The sequence below is a fragment of the Chiroxiphia lanceolata genome, chromosome 9, assembly GCF_009829145.1.
Source record: "Chiroxiphia lanceolata isolate bChiLan1 chromosome 9, bChiLan1.pri, whole genome shotgun sequence".
Taxonomy (NCBI): domain Eukaryota; kingdom Metazoa; phylum Chordata; class Aves; order Passeriformes; family Pipridae; genus Chiroxiphia; species Chiroxiphia lanceolata.
The window spans coordinates 3,878,891-3,897,620 of NC_045645.1; the positions used below are offsets into that span (position 1 = coordinate 3,878,891).

The 18,730-nt window shown below is 43.6% G+C and overlaps 1 protein-coding gene across 12 annotated transcripts in view; it reads left to right on the top strand.

Annotated features, from left to right (window-relative positions):
• ST3GAL3 (ST3 beta-galactoside alpha-2,3-sialyltransferase 3) overlaps positions 1-18,730 on the top strand; it is a 177,782-nt gene that overhangs the window by 131,040 nt on the left and 28,012 nt on the right. For all 12 annotated transcript variants that reach the window (XM_032696357.1, XM_032696350.1, XM_032696349.1 and 9 more), the window contains one exon: positions 306-492. In XM_032696357.1, the coding sequence (XP_032552248.1) occupies positions 306-492 (187 nt within the window). The remainder of the gene's footprint in view (positions 1-305; positions 493-18,730) is intronic.

Below are 18,730 nucleotides of genomic sequence, written 5' to 3' on the forward strand. Positions count from 1 at the left end.
CTGCAAGGATAATATTTTTCAGTTTCCTTTTCCAAAGCTTCCAATTCAGTGTGAATCACAATAGTGGATACGCAGAAATGGTTTGCATTATATTCAATTGTATGATTTAAATGGCTTCTAATTAAACTGTCGTCACAGTCGGTATAAACGTTCATAAATGTTCGTGGTGAAGGACTGGAAGAGGTAACATTTCCTGCTCTAACACCTGCTACAGGGAATTCTTGCCCAGCAGTGATTGCTGTGTCATCAACACCCATGAGTGTAAGTGGGAATCCGTGACAGTGTCTTCTCTGGTTGCCCTGCAGGCTGAACTCGGCTCCAGTGAAAGGCTTTGAAAAGGATGTGGGTGGCAAGACAACACTCCGGATCACATATCCTGAAGGTGCAATCCAGAAAATGGAGCAGTATGAGAAGGATTCCCTGTTTGTTCTGGCAGGATTCAAATGGCAGGATTTCAAGTGGCTGAAATACATTGTTTACAAGGAGAAAGTGGTAAGAACGCTGTCAGCTGATGCTGTGAAGGTCACCTAATTAGTAATGGTGGGCAGACATGGTATCACCATCGTATTTGCCACATTTGGGTCTGAGGAGAATTCCTCTGTGTGTCCTGCTGCATTTAAGTGAAGACTTTCTTTATCTCCATGGACTTCAGCTTTAATTGTGTTTTACAAAGACATCTCTCTGTAACATGACCTTGCGTCACAGATGAGGCTTTCTATTCAAGATTATGTTAGTGTGTACTATAAACAATGAATTTAATTTTTATTTATTTTAAAGGGTATTTAAAAGGACCAGCTCTTGCATGGATTTTATGGTCTCTTAGGATTTAGGAGCAGAGGAAAGAAAAGAGCAATGGCAAGGGGAAGAAGTGGGAGTCTGGGGACAAGGATGTGATGACACAGGAGGGGAGGAGGAGACAACAGCAGCACAACTTATTGAAAAGGCTACAAGCAGACTTAATGTGACCTCCTGAATAGCATAAACCATTATATTTTTCTCAGTTACTGAGATTTGCGATTTGTGTCTGATTGAAGTATCATCCAGAACAACAGTATCAAGTGTAATTTTAAAACACTGAAATGATGAATACACTACTTTCCCCATGTAAATATTTTCCCCCCATTGGTTGCATTAGTGCCCTTCTGAAGTACCATGAACCTGTTAATAGTCAGGGCTGTTCTCTGTAATTCACCCATCCTGAATGGAATCAGGTTGTGATCAGTGACTTCTCATTCAGTGGATGGTTTGTCTTTATCTGCTGTCATGATATGCAGAATAAATGCCCTCTATTTGGGTATAGTTCTTGTTTTACATATCTTATATATCTGTTTTCAAATGTTTCTCAATGACTTTTCAGCAAATAACAGGACAAATGGATTAGCATTCGGAGGATGGGATATTATATCATGTGTTTGGAGACAGGCAGAGAGAGGAGGTTGGCAGCTCACCACATACACAGAATGAAGCAGTCTGGGAGTATAATTGCACACAGTTGTTACAGAGATGGCCTTAAGGGCTCATACTTTGCTCTTGTCTCATACTGGCACCAACTTGCAATTATTTTCCTGGTACCAGACAGATGAAGTTACCTGTCAGCCTCTGGGCAAGCACAAGTGGGCTTTCGTAACGTGAATAATTGAGTTAAAAGTAATTTTCTTTGCTTTATGTAAGGCTCCTCTTCCTCATTCAGGGGAAGGGAAAACCCTGGCAGTGTCAGTGCCCTGCAGCCTGAACACAGTTGCAGGGACTCGTGGTGTTTAGCTTGAAGTTCAAGGGATGGGTTGGTTTACTTGAAAACAAATTGAATTTCCACCTGATGCTTGCAGTCAACTGGTCATCACTAGATTCTAATATGGTATCCCCCGCTCTTAGAAAGATGTAGCAAATTGTCTGTTAAAACTTGCTAGAAGACTGGGGAGAGCCATTGCAGTTCTTTGAACTGAGTGCCTCAGTGCCCAGCTTGGCAGAGAGCAAAAGGAACTTGAGCTTCTTGCATTACATGTTACTTCAGTGCTCTTGTGATTGGCTCCTTATCCTTCATTTCTTCAGAATAAACTCTCCCATTTCTTTCAGTTCTTTTAGGTGATGTTTTCCAGATCTCTTAATTCCTGTTGCTCTTTTGAATGCCTGCAGTTAATTAATCTTTTCTTTAAAGAGCAGTGCCCAAAAATGTACAGACTACAGCAAAAAGAGAGGAGCACACAGCTGCTTCGCTAGCCTCACAGTTCTCATTCCTTATACATTTGCTGTTTGGACAGCCTTTTCCACAGTGGCATGGAACTGGAGGTGAGTGTCGGGTTCCTTGAGACTCCAGGTCTCAGGAAGAATTGAAGAGCAGCCACCTCCCCAGCTCCACACCCTGTGCTTCTGCCATTGGCTCCTCCTGTCAAAGAGCAGCACTGTGCACTTGTCCCCACCAATTCTTTCTTCCAGAACACTTCTCCAGTTTGCCAAGTTCCTTTGGCAGAGCTTCCCAGCATACCTGCCATTCTTTCCAGATCCATGTCCTCTTCAATTTAATAAACATACTTTTTACTCCATCATCCAGGTTAATAATGAAAACACTAAATAAAGTTGGTTCCTAGGCAGAACCCAAAGTAATAACATCCTCCCATTTCTACAGTGAGCCCACTGAGAACTCATCCTCAATAGTTTTTTGGCCACTTCTGAACTTGTGTCACAGTAGTATCCTTAATAACAGTTTTGGCATGTTTGTGAAAGTGATCTATCAGAAGCTTTACTGAATATCAGTTACATGTCTTCCTTCTTCCCAGTGATAATTTTTCTTCTGTATAATGAATTTTTTTTAAACATAATTTACTCTTGACAAATCCTCGTGGGTGGCTACTCAGTCTTTTTTTTTTTTTTTTCAGGTGCTTACAAATAATTAATCCTGCTATTCTGGGAATTGAAATCAGCTCTCTTCCCTTTTCTATCTTTTAAGGCTAGGCACTGCTTTTGTCCATCTTTCAATCCTTTGAGAATCCTACCCGTTCTACACAAGTTCCCAAAGGGAGTCATTGCTGTTTTTTGAGGCTGCTGGGCCAGTTCATTGAATACTTTAGGATACAGACCAGGTGAAAACATCTGTCTTGTGCTCTCTAGTCTGATCTCTCGCTATTTGAGGCTGAGATCTTCCTGTCACTGGATTTAGCTGCAAGCAGGTAGGTGGCACAGCTGCTTTTCTAGAGGAAGCTGATGCAGAAAGTGCTGTCTGTTAGATAGAAATGACCCGATGGAGAACGAGCAGGGCTATGGGAATAGCACATAGGTGTCTGTTCTGGTGGTGAGTGTTAGTATTTTTATCAGTGTGTGGTAAGTTCAGGGTGACAAATGCCTGCCCAGTGCTCTCTGTGGAGAGTTTGTTTGTCTCAGCTGACGTTCCAGAGAAAAGGGAATTTCTTCCTTTCCTGGATTCATCTAGAGGCACTTGCTTGACCTGAGAGGTCTGTATGCCACTGTTGGTTGTTCCTTATCTGACACATCCCTCTGCAAGACTTCATCCATGCTGCAAACCAGTCATTACAGTCAGGAGTCTGACTCAGGATGGAGAAAAGGAAAATGGAAGCATCCTGCTAAAAAGCACAACTGCTGTGGAAGTGGACACATTCCTCAAAAAAAAAAAATAGGCTGATCTCTGCCCTCTGATGTTTCCTTTGCTCGTGACTGTTGATAGAAACTGCATGTGTCCATGGCACAGTCACAGGTGGGTATGAAACTTCCTGAATTCCTTCAGACACCTGGAGCTGCTTGGACCTGCTTGACCAGAGATTCTGGGCCAGGTACTACGATCCTTGCTTAGTCCTCTCTTGAGTAAGTGAAATCAAAGGGAGTTTATCTGAGAAAGAGTAAATGAAAGGCGAGTGGCTATTTATTGCTGGGTCAGTGGTCAGATAAGATTATTCTCCCTGCAGCTGAGAGGGATTTGCTCTGTGTTATGTGAGTCTTTTGGCAGCACTTGCATACTGAGAAAGGGATAAGTGCTTTGTAGAGAGAAGGATTTTCTGGAGATGTTATGAGGAAGAAGAATCAATGTGATGAAGAAGCACCAACAGAACGGAGAGGCTGGGGATTTTATGTGTTACACACTCCGGTGTAATGACCTCCCAGAGATCTGTGTGATGCCCTAGGAGACACTACATCCAGAAACCAGAGCAGTGGAGTATGGACCAAAGAAAAGGCAAAAACTCAACTGCTTTTTATTTCCCAGTAAAACAGAAATATCTGGAAGCAAGTAAAATCTTGAGAGAAAACATTATTCTAGGAAAAGGAGAGGTTTGGCTAAATATTCAGCAGCAGCAGCAAAACAAAGGTAGTCTCCATCACAGAGTTCTGGCTGAGCTGACGCTCCAAATTGTCCTGTAGGAAGTTACAGCAGTATGGTATCACCAGAGAGTGTACAGCTGCCTTTAAGAAGAGGAAGGGTGAGTGAATCTGAGCGACTAAAACCCTGGTAATCTGATTTCAGTCATTTGACAAGCATTAGAATAAACCGAAGGAGAAAATAATTGCACTGGTTGCAACTAAAAGGAGTATGGGATAGAGAAAAGTGACATGGTTAGCAGAGGGGAGTATTGCACCATGCTGACCTAATATGTCAGTGTACAAGTGGAAAGGAAGTGAGTTGGAGTCCCACAGCCTGCAGTGTCCTGAACTCGTGGTTGTTGCAGAAGGGTCACAGATGTGAGTTGTTCGTGCGTCTGTGGTGACTGGTCTGGCAGTGCTGCCTTGGAATCATTGCTGCAAGAGCCTGCTGACACAGCCAGGCACCCCTTGGATGATGAAATGACTGCTGCCAGTGATCCCCAGAGAGGGATTACTCATGGGCAGTCACTCAGAACAGTTACACTTTCTCCTGGACTGTTCTTTTTGCCAAGAGACATTACCTATGTTGTGATCCACCCTGCTGCTTCCCGCTCCTTGTACCCTCCTGCATCACCCTGGGTCTTCCAGTGACAGAAGCTCTTCCTGAGTACCCAAAGTACCGGTGAAATTATATGGGGAGGGAGGTTTGGTCATATGTTGCTCTTAAAATAAGAGGCAGAAGTTTCTGTATTTTGTGGAGAGTAGATGCTTCCTGAAACAAACAGGAATTTACAGCTCCAGATATGCAAATCAGCTATCTCAGCCTGGTGCTGAGGCCAATTCCAGCGTGGTTTCTTGCCCATCATTAGTGAATCAGAAGGAGCTCTCTTGCTCTCTTGCTAGGGCTGACTTCCCTGAACACCTGGCACACGGCCTTAAAGCAGCCAAGTGAGGGCAAAGCTGTCACTAGAAATTGGCAGCTCACAAGCTTCCTTCTCGTGTAATAATGAGCCTGCGGATGATTCCGACGGGAATCTCTGCAGCCTTTGCCAGGAGGAGTCACTTGTGCAGTGAGCCCCTGCGGCACCTCCAAATTCTCTTTGATAGTGAAAGTCATAGGAGCAAGTGAGCACCTGCCTGCGAGCGTGGCCAGGTTGGGCTGTGTGTCCCTTGCAGGGGCATGTCTTTGACAACTTGCACACAGCAGTGATGCCATCCGAAAAGCAGTCCTCCTCCAGCAGTGGGGGTGGGCACAACATAACCCCTCCTCCTTTGTCACAGCATGTCACTGCTGCTTGGGGGCATCTTCTGGATGTGGCAGCAGGGGGGGGGTTATTTAACCTTTTGTTTGGGAACTGTATTTTTTTATTAACAGCTTACTTCTAGTCCTGCTAAAATGTGCATTACAGTACCCTCCTGGCGTGATCAGTGTTACTGTGCTAGAGCCAAGGCCAGTCTGCTGCCAGAGCCTGTGCTGTCTGCTGAGCTTTTGTTTAGAGCTTCTCTTCTTCCATTAGTTAATGGCCTTGTCATGCTGCATGTTTGCTAGGGCAGACTGTGAATGTCACAGCCCTGCAGTTCACTGTGGATTCCTCAGATTCTGAAACGACCTTACCTGTGGGCTGTTTTACATCCCTAAAAAAAAACAGCTTGGGAACCATCGCACTCCTCCTGTCATCTTCAGGAAAAGAGTGAGACTGTGAATCTGTTGTTGCTGTCCAACCCCAAGTAAAGCTTCATTCACATGCGTGTATTTTCATCTTGTTTGGAATTTGAGACCAGCACTTGAGCAGGTGATTTCTCTGAGTCTTGGCTAGGGAGAGAGAACCTGCTTTTTCCAACGCTGTCCCTTGCCTTTGGTGACAACTGGAGTGGCCACTGCCACTGGCAGATTCGCTCCAGAGTTTGCTTCTGGATTATAAATATTTTCTTTCCCTTTTCTCCTCCAAGGGGCTTGTTGTTTTAAGTGTCTTGTGTACAGTTGGTCTTTTCAGGTTTTAAAGGACTGTGGGAGAGACATGTGGGATGATTCCTGGGACAGCATTCTGGTTTGGTGGAGCTCTAAGTCCACCACTAGTTATCTTCATGCATTATGAATTTAAAGCTTGATTACAGGTTTGTGGTGCCTCATCCTATGCTGAAACACAGCTTCAGCCCACCTGCTTAGAGGTGTACCTGGCTGGGCATTGCCTCATGTCTGCCTGCTCTCCTTGGACTCAGCTGAAAGGGGACAGAAGCTGGACATGCTGCTCCATGATAAATGAGAAAAGCTTTTGAACTGAGAAGTCAGCTTAAGGCTTGTCTCATGTCTTTCGCAAATTTGAGTTTTCACCTAAATAGCCATTTATAACTAATCCCTTCAGGAGTATAATATAGGAAGGCACGGCTGGTGAGTAAGGCAGCCAGCCTGCTTAAAGGACATGATGGGGCTTGCAGTAGGGGAAGAGGCAAGAAAGCCTTTCTGGTGATGGTTGTCCTGTGGTCCTAGCACATTTCCAATCACAGAGGGTGGAGGGATTCTAGGAGGAATTTTAGCAGGGAAGTACCTTACCACGTTATCAGGATGGTTCGTTACCTCACTCAAAGCCACTGAACTGTTAATAAATGTGGAAGCACAGAAAATGCTTTGAAATAAAGTGAAAATGTGAGGCAGACCCTCCTGGCAGCTACCAAGTCTCTGACTGAGAAAATGAGGTGGGAGAGTCTGTGTGATGCATTCTGTGGGGAATATTCCATATTCCTTTGACAAAGAGTAACTGAAAGTTAGTTTGTCTTTCTAGGATGATTCTTGTGACACAGTTGAGTTTTGGTTTTTTAGGTTTTGATCTCTCTGGGTGTTTAGAAGGGTTGTCCATACTGCCTGAGGGGTTGTGCTCCCATGGTTAGGAGCTGTTTCACCAGTGCAGTGCATTGGTGGGAGTGGCGCAAGGGAACCATGGAAGACTTGCATATGAAAAAAGTAAATCCTTCTCTGTGCCTGGCCAGGAAATCAGGGCCATTTTCGGAAGGGGTAAGGAGAAGTATAAACACTATGAGAGAAGTATGAACACTATGAGCCAGTTTTTTTCCAGTCATGGGTAGAAGAGAGGCTGGAAACTATGTAGGGATGCCATATAAAATCTTGTCCCTGTTGACCAAAAGAGGGAGAAAACTTTAGTTCTGTGTTTTGTGATTTTTAACAAGCTTTCAGGTAGCACTCGTGGTGAGACCATACTGGAACCTCAGTAGGCAAATGACCCAGTTTGAAACACGGGCCTTGGGGGAGACTTCCTGGCCAGATTCCCAAAGGAAGGTTGTTGGTATGGAAGATGCAGGCTGGAGCTTGCCCTTCATACATACCTGCATGCAACAGCGTAATAAGATTAGGCAGGTCACTACATAGCTGAGAGCTGTTCCCACCTAGGCATGCACAGTGTGTCTGTAAGTACAGACTTACTGTCAAGCATCAGCTGGTGACAGGGGCTGCTCTGGTGCCATTGCAGTGTGCCTTCATAGCATTTAATATTATCAGATGGGTGCATGTTGGATAATAAAACTTGTCCACCTGGATTGGATAGTCATCAATATTCATGAGTCTGTAACAACATTCACCTAAGCTCTTGGGGCTGGTGAAGAAAATAAAAAATAGCCATAAACACACTGTTTTCTAGATGAAAAAGTTCCAGGTGTCAGAAGTTTGTGAAGTATATATATTTGTAGGAATGACATGATTAATTAGTCCTAGTTTTAGACAGTTTCTCTTTAAAATTAAAAATTGTTGGTGTCTTTGCCCTTTCAGTCATTCCCACAGCATGCATGGATTTTGTCCTTTTTTTTTTTGTCCCTTGCTTTGCTTGCTATTACCTAATGCCAGTCATCCTTGCTCTGTGCTTCTAATAAAGGAGGAGAAGCATTTATCCATGCTGGGCATCAGTAGTCCTTAAAGAACCTTTATCCCACATCTACTGAGACAGCATCATCTTCATTTCTGGCTCAGTAATCCCAGCTGTAATGTGAAAATCAGAGAGCTCCAGTCAGATGTTTATTCTTCTTTAGTTTCTTTTCCTTTACATCATTCTTAAATGAAGACACCCAAACAGAATTTACCCCCTGGAAAGACTGTATCATTGCCCGAGTAGGACATCCTTTCTGGGATTGCCTCACCATCCTGCTTTATTCCGAGACCAATTTCTTCCTAAAATTGTCATCCTCTAATGTCTTCTGATGTCTGTTGCCATCCAACTGACAAGTGCTGTTCTTTCCTAGATATTTGATCACTCCTTCCTTCTCAACCAAAGGCAAAAAAAGATGGATAATTTAAAGAGTTGCAGTTTTTTCTGCATCTTTTCTTTTGAAAAGTCAATGTGAGGACCAACTGAAGAGCTAGTGCAGCTGTCTTGAAAAAGCATCAGGAGGGTGCTCATGTTGCACTCACCCTCTTTGGCAGGCTCTGTCAATATTCAGACATCAGTATTATGCAAATCCCAGTGGGTGCATTTCAAGGTCATACTACATGTAAAGTCAGGTTACCTGCGTTGATTGGAATATCTGAGGCAATGTAAAGAAATTCATTCCAAATCCGATGCTGATCTTAATGAAACGCACAATTCCATTAACAGCAGACCTAAAGAAATTGCCCAGTTGCCTGTGGATTTGTGTCCTGCTCCCTTTTGCATCGCAATACTCTCAGATCTCCCCAAAATCTTACATCTTAAATGCTCCCTTTTATCCCTCACGGCTGCCTGGTCGTTGCGTGCTGACAAAGACAAGCATGTTCCAGTAGCCCCTACATACGTGATTGGGCACCTGGCAGCCCAAATGAACCACCACCAGTGCAGCCCTTGCCTACTGAGGGTATTGCATTGCCCACGTGAGCAGCAGATGTTCCTCCAGACTGTGAATCCAGCACATGGAAGAGGTCCGAGGACATCGTCACCAGTGAAACTGAGACGTCACCCAGAGGGTATTGACTATTCATGCAACTGTTAGTGGGATAAAGACATTCCATGTTAACACTTCAGTAAAGAACTACAAGAATCATTTGAAGTCTGCAAAGCCTCCCCTTAGTCTGAGAGATTTGAGTTCAATTTATTTAGTTACAAAGTTCAATTTATTTAGCTTATGCGTGAGATTTTGGAGGGATTTACTTGCAGTCTCTCTCTCCCTACCTAGAGGGAATGTTTTTTCTCACAAGACTTTTTAATTTTGTGGAAAGAAGTGTGTCTGAAGCTAGGCAAAGGACCAAAAAAGGCAGCGCATTTATATTGGTATAATTCTTTTTGCTACATCTGCCCTACAGACTTGATGGATTTGCTTTTGAAGTCTTAAAATCAAGACTGGATATCTTGGTAAAGTTCCACTCAAGTAATGTGAGAGTAAAGGACTGGAAGGAGAAGTTGCTGATGGAGGAGCACTGCTCCCTGCTATGCAGGATGTCCAGGGGGATGTTAGCAGGATCTCTCCTGGCCTCTCAAGCAGTGCTGATAACAAACAGCAGAATGTGGTAGCTAGAAGCTCAAGCTAGATAAAATCAGCCAGGACAGATGTAATTTCCTAGAAATCTGGTGTTATAATTCTCAAATGACATACTTGCAGAGGTGAACACTGGCTGCTGACATCTCTTTCTGAAATACAGACTTAATCCAGCATCTGGGAAAATTCTGTGTCTTGGGAGTACTCAGGACAGGGGTGCACTCTTGTGTTGCCTTCCTACCGTCCTGCTCTGTGACTCTGGGCCCCTCTGTCCTCACTCTCTGTGACCCGTTTGTTGACTGTGAGGAGCAGGATAGCAAGCCAGTCATACATCTGACAGCTGGTCATGAAAGTAAGTTATTTGCTTTATCCAGTTGTCTGCAAAGGTCACAGCAAAATTTTCTCTTCTCGGGGCACAATTAGGCCAGATCTGTTTCTGCATCCAGAGGGAGAAGGCTTTGTGGAGTCTCTGAGGTGAGCAACCTCCAACATAACAAAATTCCCCAGAAATGCTCTTTGGAAAGCATTGCAACACCACAGGATGCTGCGACTTCACCCGTGTGTGGTGTGAAGACTTACAGAGGAGGGGAAAAACACTGATTTGATTTTGTAAATAAAATCACATGCTTTCTGTCAGTGGCTGAAAGGATACCCCCCTTTCACAGCTCCAGGCATTTTGCTATCTGCATTTTTATTTAAACTGGGGGGGGGGGCAGAAAGTCTTAACAGTAAATATTTATCCAAGATGTGTGGTTGTTAATATGATCCAGTCTTCAGTCATTTTGAATGGTGTCATGATGACAGATGTTAATTCAGAAAGGAATAGATTGGACTATTTATGCCTGAAACACATGTGTTCCTTGGCAGGCTCCATGGATTACTTGCATAGTTAGAGCTGTCTGAGCAATTTGTAACGTTTTCTCTGCCTCAGAGCACCAAGGGCTCCAGGACAGGGGGTTGACCTATATCTTCAGTCTGCTGTAATAAACACTGAGGTAACTAAACCCCTCTGTGTTCTTTTATCTTCCTAAATTTATCTCTCCCCCTGTGCTCCAGCTGTGTGTGGTGCTTCTGGTTCTTCCCAAGAAGAACGGCGGCTTCTTTCTGCAAGACAGGAGGATGCTCCTGTGTGCACAAGGTGCAAATCCCTGACCTCCTTCCCCTTCAAATTCAGCTTCACTCCTACCTCAACACTCACACTTATTTAATGCAAATGCTTGCCTTAACAACAGAAGTGAAAGTAGACCAAGCCATGTGAAGGCAGCGAGCAAGAGGGATTCTGGAAAGACCTCTCTTTTTTTGGTAGTATTTCTGTTCTTACAACTGTGATTTTATGGAATGTCTGAGGGTGTTTCTTCTCTTCTTAGTTAAGACAGATTTGTAAAAGTGTTAGTGTCCTTTTTTTATTTATTTTTTTTCAATGAGAGGCATAAAGTTGGAGAAAAATGGCCAAGCAGTTGGGTGCACAAGGCTTTTGGTAGGTCTGCTTGGAAGTGTTTCTCAGCTGGACCATCACTTGTGTTCCAGCTATTTTCAGTTAAATTAATTTTACCCACTCTGGCAAGTACAGAAAATACTGAGTCTGGCCCAGGCAATCATCACGTTGACTATTTGGAAAAAAACCCCTCTTTAAATGTAAACGTTCTGTTTGGATTAAGTTTATTTAAATTCTAATCTTTTAAGAATATTAAATAATGTTACTTAAAAACTCTTCTGTAAAACACCCATTATTAATGCAAGTCTAGAAAATAAAGTAGGGCAGGAGCTTCCTGGCATCTTCCCAGTTTCTTGTTATTTTGACCTTTCTGCTTTCTGCTCTTAGAGGATGCTGAATAATTTGTATATATTCTATATGAACATTCAGTGAACATACAAATTATTTGGCTTCTCGTTTCAGCAAAGATGCCAAAATAGGAGAAGACAGATCTTCTGTGTGCTCTTGCTGTAAAAACAATGTAAAAATTTCCCTGGAGTCTCACTTTAAGATAACTTCAGAAAGCCATGAGGTTTTCTAGGCCATAATTCTTCCTGTGGTGATCCTTTAGCTTTTTTTGTTGTAATGTGCCAAGAGTTTAGTCTAAATATGTGTTGTTTAATGAGTTACTGTTTGTATTCAGACTCATGAACCAGTTCAGCTCCCTAAAAAAGACTTTGCTGATGGGTGTCCTCAGATGCCCTGGGATGCCCTTGTGCTTTGTCACCCAAGCCTGCAAAGACAAGCTTTTTGAAATTTTTTTCAATTTTTTTTTATCCTTCTGTGCATTCATACCGTTGTAAGTGGAGCAGGTAGCTGAGCTCTTAGTTGGGATCACCTTATGTTTTCTGTTATAAGCAATGGGGAAAATGCTTTATCATTTTATTACACCATCATCTTTGAGCTGATGTTTTCCATGCCACGTGTTTGGCACAGCTGGAAAGTTCAGCTGTCTCTCAGAATGAGGCTACTGAAAATGCAGTTGTATCCCTGTTTAAAAAGAAATTATAAAGTTTCCCACACTGTCTGTTGAAATTCTCTGGTTCTTCAGCCTGCTGTGGCTCCTGCTGTTCTGTGAAATCCCATGGCTTGCTCTGATGTTCCATGGGGGCTGTTGGATGCTGGTCAGTCCTACCATGGCTTTCCTGTCCTGCCTGTCAGGTGCCCTCTCCACACAGTTAGTTGGGATCCAACATCTCCAGGAATGTAAGAACCAAATAGGATTTTCTCATGAGTTACTTCTCCACAAAGAGATTGGAGCAAGGACAACAGACCAGGGAGCAGGGAATATCTCCTGTACTCTTAGGAACCCCTTCTCCTGCCAGCCACCAGACAACAAGAAGGAGCAGTAGCCTGGTCTGGTGCATGGCAAGAGCAGGAGTATTGCAGGTTGAAGAGTGGTGGGTACTTGGGACAGCAGAGAAAGGAAGGGTTTACAGCCTTCAGGGAACTCCTAAAACACTGGCACTTTAAGACTTTTTAAAGTGCTGTACGATTATAAAAGTCAAGCTGCCAAAAGTTAAAAAAAAAAGCAAAAAAATAACATTGGGTTTTCAACATTAATTCAGGTCTCCTGTGCAGATGTTATCCTTAATTATATAATTATATCCTGGCTCACTCAGAACACAGCTGTCTATGTAGTGGAGAGGGAAGACTGAGATTTAGTCTAATTTCTGTAATGCAAGGCATTCAGCCTTCTATGAGTAGTTGCAGAAGCTGTAGAACATGTGGATAGGAGAGAGGAAAGGAGAGGAAAAAGAATGGTCTCCTGGTTACAGACACTGAGGGTTCCTCTTGAGGAGGTGGTTTAACACTGACCAGTGTGATGCTGAGCAAGTTAGATCAGAATTTCACAAACACATTTAGGTCTCATGGGGTGGATATAAAGGATATCCTGCTGCTGGGTGTCAGCAGCAAAGTCAGTGGAGTTGTAATGTGAGTTTAACAAATGTTCTGAAAATTCAGCTTAAGGTATCTGGAGTAGAGCATTGGGAGGTAATGGAAACTGGACATTGTCTGTTTTCTCCCCTGTAAAATGATGTCATACATGCCAAATATTGCAGAGATGCTCTGAATATGGAAGTATTATTTGTAAAATACTTACATATATGGTGATATAGGAAGAAATCTTGTGGGAACATTAGAAAGCCAGTGTTCACAACGGCAATCCTGAGATGAAGTTGAGAGACAGTCCTACTTCAGCACTTACCAACACGTGGGTTCGGCCTTTAAACCTTGGTATTCTTTTAATAGATGTTACATGAGTATGACATTTCATAAACTATGTCATAAAAATAATAGCAAAATAAAGGGACTGGTCCCTTACAGGAATAAAATACCCTGTAGTTAATGATGATATAGGGCCTGTTCTTCTTTGGGATTTTTCTGAAACTCTACTACTTTAGACATTTTTTCATTGGGGGATTATTATTCACAGACAAAAAAACCACAACGCAAACATAAATTATCTAAATCCATTCCTTTTACTAAAAACTTCCGTCTTTCCTAAGACGTTTCAGAACAGGGCTATTTCTTCAAATTTTGGCTCAAAATCCAGCTTATATTTTGAACGAAGGAGTCCGTAGCACAGTCTATCCATCACCCTGCTTGCACATAGTGCAGGCGCGTCTTCTGACACACCGTATGTGAGCTATCATTTGTGCTTTAACTTGTGAAACAGCATTCATCAGAATTATCTTCGGCGTTTTTCTGCAGCTCCTCTGACATGTTCCAAGTTCCGGTTTTCTCCGCGGGACAGTCTCTCTTTTTTGACGGCGGTTTGTTACCTTACAACTGTGAACCGCATCTTGCTCTCGGTTACGTGGATAAAACCGTGGAAATATTTTTTTTTTTTTAAAAAAAAAAAAAAAAAAAAAAAAAAAAAGGAATTCCTTTTCATTTACAACACAGCGTAAGAATAGCTTTGCTCTCCCGGCTCCTTGGAGCTGGTCCTGGCCTCGTGCTGCCTAATCCTGTGAAGGGGAAGACAGCAGTTGTTATTAGACCAGGCACGCAGGAGGCTGACGTGTCTGTATTTAGGTTAGCTGGAGCAGTCAGTTATATAGGTCAAATGAAGCTGGAAATTCAGTAGACCTGTTTGAATATGCTTATCTGCTTACTCATAATATGTGTTTGGAGGTAAACAGGGCAGGAACTTCCTACTGGCAGCCATGGGAATGAGCACATTGCTGAGTTACAGCAAACTTGTGTGACACACCAGTGTCACTGGCTTTGGTCACCGTTGAAGTTGCTGCTTTCTGAGCCAGTATCTGTGGATGGGACAGCTTCCAGTTTCATGTGTAGCCAGGGTGAAGTTTAAAGTTTGCAACTGCTAATTGGAATTAAGTTTCCCTTCTCTTGTGGTTTTCATCCTGGTTATCAAGCCTGAAGAAACTTATCTCTTGTCAGTGTGGTGAAGTATTACTAGCTCAACTCCATGGACAAAGAAGAAAATATTTTTGCTCTAAAAAGAAGAAAAAAAGCTCTAGTAGTACCATGTATTGAGGTGCTTTTGTCTCCATCATACTTTGCTGCTCTTTGCTTGCTAGGTGTGAAATGCATTAGTGTTTCACACTGAGAAACATTACTAAAAACTAAATTTGTGGTCTTTACAACCTGTCAAGAGTTCTTTTGGGTCCTGCAAGGATACTGGCAGATGGGGAATGCTGACAAGGGGAATGGCCTGGGAAATTACAGCCATTTGATTTTAGACTTTGGTCAGTGAGAGGATGTTTGGGGAGAAGAAACAAAAATTATAAAAAAAATTAGGAGTATCACGTTGTTACATAGTCCAACAGCTGCATCTCTTTTGACAGCAGAACAAAGAGAAGATGAGGGAAAGGCTTGAGCAGTGTTCCTCCTTCAGGCAGAGTAAGAGCTTTTCAGTGGGGCAGATAAGAGTAGAACACAATGGTCTAGTCTCTAGAGCATTTCTGGACTCTAGAAACTGAAGATAGGATCATTCAGAACGAGTGCTGGCCATCAGAGCCACGTGCAGACGGTGGTGAGGGGTTCTTCATCGCTTTGAGGAAGTTGGGTAAATATATTTGAAGTGCGGGCTAGTGGGTCTGGCAGTTGACCATCAACCCAGACTGCAGCCTCTCAGCACCTTTGTTCTTGTTGCTAAAAATTCCTTGTTGCTGTGATAATTGGTGCAAATGATGCAACTTCATTTATATTGCCACTTGTAGAAGAGCATTTTCCAGGCCTCCATGTCTACTTGACCGCTGAGAAATGCAGCATTGGCTGATAAGATGGTTATTTTCTAGTGGAAACACACCTTCCACATCTAATCTATTTATGACTGAGCAGAAACCTTTCAAAAGCCTCTGCAGATGGATTGCAGCAGTTCTACTGTACCCTGTTTGTGTGACAATGAGTGCTTGTGGGCGACAGGTAGAGAATAAACCACATTCCAGCTTTGGTGGGGGCAGAGGTTTCAGTAAACTGTGATCTCCCAGGCACATTTAGGTCTTGTGACTGGTACATCATCCCTTGACTTTTTCTTTTCCTCATATCCTTCTTCCTCTCCATTTCTGGTGTTACCAGTATTTGAAAGAGCAGTAATCTCCATTTACCACAGGTTCCCTCTCCAGTCTCTTCACCTTGTTGTTCTGCAGCAGGTATTGCATACCCAGAACTTATTCAGCTTTGTGTTGCACGTAGCTGACCTTTGCAATCTCCCTGTCCCCTTCCCATCAGAGTTAGAAGTCTTGGAGAACAATGCTGCTTGTAATCCTAAATCCAGTAGTAACACAGAGGTACAGAAGAGGCAGCACCTGTGTCATCGGGATGCAGTGGCATTACCCCTCATTTTGCTCATTATATTATGAATGTTGTTATTCTGGGAGACTCAGCCTGCTTCTAGTGGTTTATATCTTCCAGTCAGGTGTGCTTCTTGGCTGAGGCTCTAAGTTTCCATCTTTTATTTTAGCATATGTTGTGATTTGCCTTGGTAAATCTGAAAACAGGAGATGGAAAACTGAATGAAGACAAAAAATAGTTTACAACCAGCTGTGCCCATTACCATTCAGTATTCTGCAAATGGACAAAATGAGGGATTGCAGCTGGATTGTCTTGTTCCTGGAGCTATTTGGTGAGCCCTGCCATTTTTTATCACTTCCTCATAACCTGCCATCTTTGGTCTGTCGTATCTGTACTGGTTTATTCCTGGAGTGGTGTCTCTAGAGTTGGTGTCTCTTTCTGCCTCTCTCCCTGGATGGGAGCTGTACAAGAGGCTGGCTTAAAAGCCCAGGCCTGTCTAAATTCTTAGGTAGTTTTAAAAGTAGTCTCCTCTAAAAAGCCTTTAGTGATGCCCTTTGCAGTTATACAATTTTGAAAATACTCGAGATTGCATAAAAATTGCTGTGGCCCTCATAGACTCGTTCTTCAGTCATATTCTCCTGTCTGCCTCTCTCTCTCTGTGGTGCTTGTTTTTTTATGCTCATAGTATAAGCTTTTTTGTGGCCACCCTTGGTACCATGAATACTGATCTGTGGCTGAGGCTCTGGGATGCGCAGTAATGCCAACATGCCAACAAATAACAACGGTGGGAACTTAACATAGGGAAACACAGTTTCCAGCCTGGACCCTCTGGTTCCCACCTCAGTGCCAGGAGGTGATGAGGCACTGCCTGAACATTGCCTGGGCAGTTTTCAGGCTTATTTTCTGACTACTTATTATGCCAATCAGGAGTTATTTCATCCTTAAAAGCCCACCCGTGAGCACTGCGGGTTTAATCACTGTAGCAGAGAGCAGAGGGTGCCCCCAACCTACAGCTGCGAGTTTGAGCTCCCGAATCTGGCAGGAACAGCGGTGCCTTCCCTCCCCGGTGCCTGATGCTCCTCGGGTGGCTGCCGGTCTCCTCCCAGCCTAAAAAGGGAAGTAATTGCCTTGGAAACGCCGCGGAACATCTGGGTCCAATCAGGCTGAACATCCCCAGCAGGCCGAGCATCAGCGGTAGCACGGAGCCTTGGAAGGGGCTGCACTGCGGAGCCTTGGAAGGGGCTGTGCTCCAGAGCCTTGGAAGGGGCTGCACTCTGGAGCCTTGGAAGGGGCTGTGCTCTGGAGCCTTGGAAGGGCCTGTGCTCTGGAGCCTTGGAAGGGGCTGCACTCCAGAGCCTTGGAAGGGGCTGCACTCTGGAGCCTTGGAAGGGGCTGCACTCCAGAGCCTTGGAAGGGGCTGCACTCTGGAGCCTTGAAAGGGGCTGCACTCCAGAGCCTTGGAAGGGGCTACGCTCCAGAGCCTTGGAAGGGTCTGCACTCCCACTGCTGAGGGGGTTGCATCAGGGGAGCAGCCTCCCGGGGCTCCCAGCGTGGTGGTGCTGCCTCTTGTAACTTGCCAGTGACAGACAAGCTGCAGAACAAAACCACAGGGTCTGAGACGTAGCTGAAAGCTGCAGGGCTCAGAGAGCCAAACCACAAGGCTGAGAATTTCAGTAATTATAAGCCAGGAAAACAGTTTTTGGTTCTTTAGGCCTATATGGGGCTTTGCATGCTGTATAGGTGGAAGTGTGAGAGCTGTCTGCTGAGACTGCGCTGTTCTCCCTACAATTGTTTTAGAAACTACAGCGGGAAAACACACCAAAATGAAAGATTACCCCAGGTAGCACTCAATAATAATCTCAGGGGAACTGCCTCGAAAAGTTGCAGAGAACACAGAGCAAATAGAAATGAGACACAAGGGAGAAGCCAGAGCAATTTTAGAGCAGTGTGATAGCTGAGGAAACTGGTTAGGGAGATAGTCGTGATGAGCAACGGGAGAAACAGCTACATGGAAGGGACCAAAGCAGACAGGTTGTGTTTCCAGCTGGGAATAGGGACCCACATTTATTTTGCACTGGCATTGAACTAGCTGAGGGGAGCCCAGGTGTGGTCGTTGTGGTTCACACAGTGCTGGGAAAATGGGCAGCAGTGGAAGATGTAGTTACTTCTTTTTGGACAGTTCCAGCAGCAGCAAGGAATGAAAGTCTCAAATGTTTATAACCTTTCTTCTTTTTCTTTTCTCTTTAATGTTTTGAGTGTAACATAAAAGCCATGTAAAACCTACTTAAATCCCAGAACTTACATGGAATCTCCTATGGAGTGTGAATCCAAACAAAAGACATCTTTTGTCCACTTTAAATAGGTTGCAGACCTTTGGTTTGAATTGTTTGCAAAATTTAGGCAATGCCATATTTAGAGTTGCATGTGAAATGGTAATTGAACTTATAAATTTATTTTAGTTTCAGGGTCACACACTATTTTTCCAGGGCGTGCCTACTTAAGCCTATGATAAGATGGTTTCACTGAATGAGTAGCTGTTCAAGACTTTTGTTTATCATCTTCATTTCTGTGAGACTTGGAGCATGCTTAATGCAAGTGGAATCTGTGATTTTATTTAATTTTTTTTTCCCCTCCTTCTGTGGAACTGAAAGGCCTCTATTTCACATTTGCCTTTAGGAAATTCCAAAGGTTTAATATTTATCCAATTTTTAATGAATTTTCACAAGGAGGCAAAAC